This window comes from Teleopsis dalmanni, chromosome 2 (genome assembly GCF_002237135.1).
Source record: "Teleopsis dalmanni isolate 2A chromosome 2, ASM223713v2, whole genome shotgun sequence".
Taxonomy (NCBI): domain Eukaryota; kingdom Metazoa; phylum Arthropoda; class Insecta; order Diptera; family Diopsidae; genus Teleopsis; species Teleopsis dalmanni.
This window is the reverse complement of record NC_051847.1, coordinates 195719529-195724645: the sequence shown is the minus strand read 5'-3', so window position 1 is coordinate 195724645 and position 5117 is coordinate 195719529. Positions and strand designations below refer to the sequence as shown.

The window sequence follows — 5117 nt, the reverse complement described above, 5'->3', positions numbered from 1 at the left end:
GCCCTTCTGCGGGGTAACAAATAGCTTCACAAATAACTTATTATGTGAACGGGAGAAACAGCATCTACTTGAACACTGGAGAGCCCAAACAGGCCAGCGACAGTCAAAAAGATTCATTGATCCTGAACACATCAAAGTTGATGCTATCATCAACCTTAGCAGAAATGATATCAAAATCTACACTGAACTTCTTACAGGACACTGTAGACTTAATCACCACATGAAGATTATAGGTGCGGTAGAAAGTGATTCCTGTCGACTCTGTCATGAGGAGAAGGAAACATCAGAACATGTTCTATGCAACTGCCCGGCGGTGGCAAGACGTAGACTCGATTACCTTGGTAGCGGGATCCTGGTCCCAAATCAAATAGCTAAAATTAAGCCCACTGCAATTATAAGATTTATAAATAGTCTAATTGTCCTAGTTGGGCCTATAGGTGCACAATAGATCTTTTAGGTCGGGGTGCACAAATAGCCTATTCAAATAATAATAATAATAATAAATAAAGCATTGTTTCTACTTAAATGGAATGGCCACCACTGTGTTCGGGTATTGTAAATAGGCAATATACTAAGTGCATGGCTTTCTAAGTACTTAAATGCTCATGAAGCCATGACATTGATGAAGCTCCAGTTAGTTGATAACTGAAAGTTTCGACACCAAAGAAAGTTCCAAATTCAATTATAAAATTACTAAATATTATGTAAATAATGTTAGAAATTGTAAAACCCGGTAGAGTCTAAAATGCATTTAGTTTAAGATCTCACTGTACTGCAAGCGGTACATACTATATAGGTTTTTCTAGTTCTACGAAAATTTAACTAATGAATGAAGGATTCTTAATTTAACTTACACCAATTTTGTATTTTTCAAAATATGAGATAAAAGGTTTCAACATAAAAACTCTGTAGAAGGGCCTGTCGTTACATAGTTTTTATTCAGAAACTACATGGAATCGATCATTTAAAAAGCATGTTTAAAAAGAAGTGTCGAAATGGTTTTTGTTACTAATTTGACAGCACTATTTTCTTTTTTCATACAGAATTAAAGTATTACTTTTCTTATTTAGCAATTACACTATAAATCGTAAAGCACAACATATCATATTACAGAACTACAATGCAGTAGATGTAACCTATCTGCCACATAGATTTTTCCATGTTCTGTATGAGCTGGCGTGCTAGTTTCTTTCGAGGGTGAAAGTGTTTGTCAGTTAGATAAAAATATCGAATAGAGCATTTTTAGAGTGGCGTCTTCCAACTGATCGACTGATGTAATCTGAAAAAATAATTTGCTGAAAAAAGAATCTGAAAAAAGAATTTGCTGAAAAAAGAATCTGAAAAAAGAATTTGCTAAAAAAAGAATCTGAAAACAGAAGATTTCAAATAGTACTAGACCCTACCAGTACAGGTTTAAGTATCTTCTCAACTAATCGGAAACTTCAAAATTCAATACTTCAAGTAATTCATGGATACACAATCTCAGAAGAGAATACATAACTAATTCGTGAGCCAAGTAAGTCATGTATATATAAGAACAGTACAGAATATATTGGCCATAGCACCCAAACACAAATGTTTAGCAAGTGTATTTAAGAAGTAAAATATGGAAGAACAAAAAACTTAATCGACTTAAGTAGTTAGCGATGCGTTCAATTACATTTGGATTAACCCTATCCCATCATCACTGTCAGTTTACACTCTCCAAACAGTAAGGTATCAACAAGTTTTTAAATGATCAAGTAAATATCATGAAACAAGAGATCCACTCATTGTCGTTGAGAGCATAAAATAAATAGATGAAGTATATGCATTAAATTTTATGGAATTCCTAAATCATTCTGATCAAACTGTTGCTTTTAATTAAAAAATAATTAATTAAACTCAATTTTCTCAATTACTCGTTTACGTATTTAAATGCAATCGACTTCTTAAATTCAATTATTGTTTCATTTGTATTTTTTTTTTTTTATAAAACACTTGAGGATTAAAGGAAAAATAAATTTGTCTAGAATTTCGTAAATTAATATGAAACATTCAATAAAGTGTAACCAATCAATTTGTAGACATATTGCAATCAACATCATTAATCAAAAATGGTAAGGCAGCCAAATTTTTGCTACGCGTAGAAAAAAGGATGAAGGATACGTTCTGATAAGTTATTTGCTGCTTAATGAAAAATGATGTGTTTCATAATTTAATGAAACAATCTCATATCGACATAGACATAGTATATTATATTGTATAAAAACTTATAAAAAATTTAAAATTTTTTTTCGCTTTATATATAATATAAATCTAGACTATTTGAAGTAAAATATACTTTATGCAGCTATAGCTTTTTTATTTTATAAGTAAAATTCTATTTAGGTAATTTATGTATATATATCAGCTTTATTTTTAAAATATAAATTTCTGTGAATGCAAATGAGATAAATGTACATTCATTATTATACCTGCCATAAAGAATTTATTAGTCATTTTCAACTGCATTGAAAAATAATATCGTACCACAATATCCTTCCTGTGTTGTAATCGGAATAACTGTACTAGTTTGTTGTTGTTTTGTATCTTGTCGTAGGTGAGCTTAATAATTACATATTTCTTAAGTTATTTAAATACCACGTACATCTTAGCAATTTACTATTTCATTAGATTCTGGATGTTTCTGTCTCATTTCGATTCATTCCAATCCAATATCCTGCAATGCTTAGTATGTTGGTGCTATGCAAACTGGAAAGCAATAACTGTATATTTAGAAATAGCTTTATATGATATATATGAGTTATAGACTTAGCATATAAACTTCAACGTATAATAAAAATGATCATTTCCTAAGATTTGATTATATGGACATAAAGCAATAACTGCATAAGTGAGTTTTGTTCCAAGATATATTACTATAGCATACTAAAGTGCAACATACTAAAGTGCATATTTTGAACTGTATTCTAAATTAAAGATTCATCTTACCTGTATTTAAGTTTCGTTTATATCGTCACTTGAAGGATCAAGTTCAAGCCCATCATTTATATTAGAGGCATCATCACATGATTCTTCCGACGGGTCGAGTAACATTGTTGCGGATAGTGTAGGCGAAGCTAATGTAGTTTGAGATTTCCTCATTTCTGGTTCCAATAATGGAGGATTCAGTGTTTCGGCTTCATCAGGATACATTTCGTCCGGCAAAATCATATAAGAAATCATCGTTTCAGTATCTTTCTCTGAAGAGGAACTTGCCTCCGAACCCATATCCGTAAATTTTTCCTTAAAAACTTTACCATTAACATTTAATTTGTTGTCATTTGACTTCCATTGCAGAATAAACTTAAAAAACTTTATGATTTCCCCTTTGTATCGATACAACACCAACAGTATATTGAAAAATAAATAACAACCAGAAACGTATGTATATTTTAACCATAACTCGTCACCCCTAACCTCGGTTTTGAGTTCATCGATGGCATGCTTTATGCTTGCAAAAAACGGCCATCTTTTGTGTTCAACAAAGAATTTCATGGCGTTTAAATCATTGTAACCGGGACAAACGTGATAAACTCCTTTTATGACATGGTAGACAACAGGAAACTTCCTAGCGTGCAAATTGAAACGTAATATCGGGTTTCTTGAAATATCGATACTAGCAACGCTCAAACCTTTTTCACCCATCACTGAAGCAACTTCGGTCCAAACACTCCCGTACTCTGTGTAACGATCGGCGGTTCCATTGTGATAGTCTACGATCCACTCACCATCCAGAAGCATGTGCCAGTTGGTATCGATGTACTGTTTTAATTCGGCACTTTGTGAATTTTGCAGATATTTGACTCGTAAATATTCTTGCAATGTCAAGACACAAATAAAGGTGAACAGCAAGCAGGCATTAATAATTTTAAGTCTCGTGATATTCATTTTCAAATCAACTAATTACTTTTTACTAGATTTTATTTAATTTCATTAATTTTGAAGACTTTTACATAATTTTTGTGGTTGGTATTACTAGTGAGTTGAAATGAATTTTGGAAATTTGCTTCTATTGTATATAAGATATATAAGATATAAAAAAATTTTTATTATGATTTAACATAAAGGTTTTTTAATTTTTAAAAATGACAACTGGCTAATGTGATCTCAAAAAATACTATTCTGTAATTATCTTAATTATTTAAGAAAGTAAGTCTATAGATACAAATTTGAGTCTGTTACACACTTTAGCCAGTCTCCTATCAATACTAGGTTATTTGTTATGCAGATGTCTCTTTCTTATTGATTTAAAATTTTTCGATATAAGTAAATTACATCACTTTCACAATTTTCTTCGAAAATTTTATAAGGAACCCCGAAGAAAAGTTTTTTTTGGCTAGACTAGGTATCTACATTATAAGTAATAGCTTGATAATTCTTCTCTATATTTTTTATACATTTTCAAGAAACCTATAGTCTTTGTTTCTTCCTACTAAAAAGCACCTGATTAGAAGACACAGATACTATCTATTGTGCGCCTACTGTTAGCTTTCTAAATCTAAATGACATATGACAAAAACCAACCAGATTTTTTTTATTTTGATGTAACCTACTTTATGAGATATCTGTCAAATCTGCTGTCAAAAACCAGAGGATGGGTTTTGTTTTGGATGATAATCTTTGCAAGATTCCTTTGAAAATAAAAAATGTTACATTTTTTCAGGCACTAAAGCAGTTACTCTTCCAAGCAAAGAGAATATCATATATAAAACTTTTGCTTAATAGGGCAGTTTTAAGGATTCTAGCTGACTACAGATCACTACAACCTGAGATACTTGTATTACTTTATTAAGTCTTGGCTTTTCGATAGTTATGTCCATAAATTTTTGTGAAATGAACATTGAAAATTTAGAGCAAAATTCTGTGGATCTCTTGTTTTAGGCAGTTAAAGAAGCCCATCTTCACTTTTCATATTTCATATTTTTTAGCACCCTTGAGATCAGTAAATGTTCTATATAGAATGCGGTGCACCTTCAAAAAGTTTTTTAAAGTTTTGTTTTAAATGTTTGTGATATGAAATAAATTTTAACTGTTTAGTTATTTACTAATGATTCTGTGGGCATAACTCATAGATTCTTCTGATTCGTTGGTTT

General features: G+C 31.0%; 1 protein-coding gene across 2 annotated transcripts; it reads right to left on the bottom strand.

The window, feature by feature from the left end:
- Nucleotides 1-2371: 2371 nt before the first annotated feature.
- On the bottom strand, nucleotides 2372-4054 carry LOC119683413. 2 transcript variants are annotated; one of them, XR_005252650.1, is made up of 3 exons: nucleotides 2974-4054; nucleotides 2512-2733; nucleotides 2372-2456 (listed from the first exon to the last, which is right to left on the bottom strand). XR_005252650.1 is itself a non-coding variant. In XM_038097078.1 (2 exons), the coding sequence occupies exon 1, from the start codon at nucleotides 3910-3912 to the stop codon at nucleotides 2980-2982; it is 933 nt and encodes a 310-aa protein (XP_037953006.1). In that variant the 5' UTR covers nucleotides 3913-4054; the 3' UTR covers nucleotides 2372-2733; nucleotides 2974-2979. The 2 variants fall into 2 exon arrangements, 1 of the variants encoding a protein (XP_037953006.1); XM_038097078.1 differs by having other exon boundaries at nucleotides 2372-2733.
- Nucleotides 4055-5117: the final 1063 nt, after the last annotated feature.

Coding starts and splice junctions, on each gene's coding strand:
- LOC119683413 (XM_038097078.1), bottom strand. CDS start 3,912: ATGAATATCACGAGACTTAAAATTATTAATGCCTGCTTGCTGTTCACC.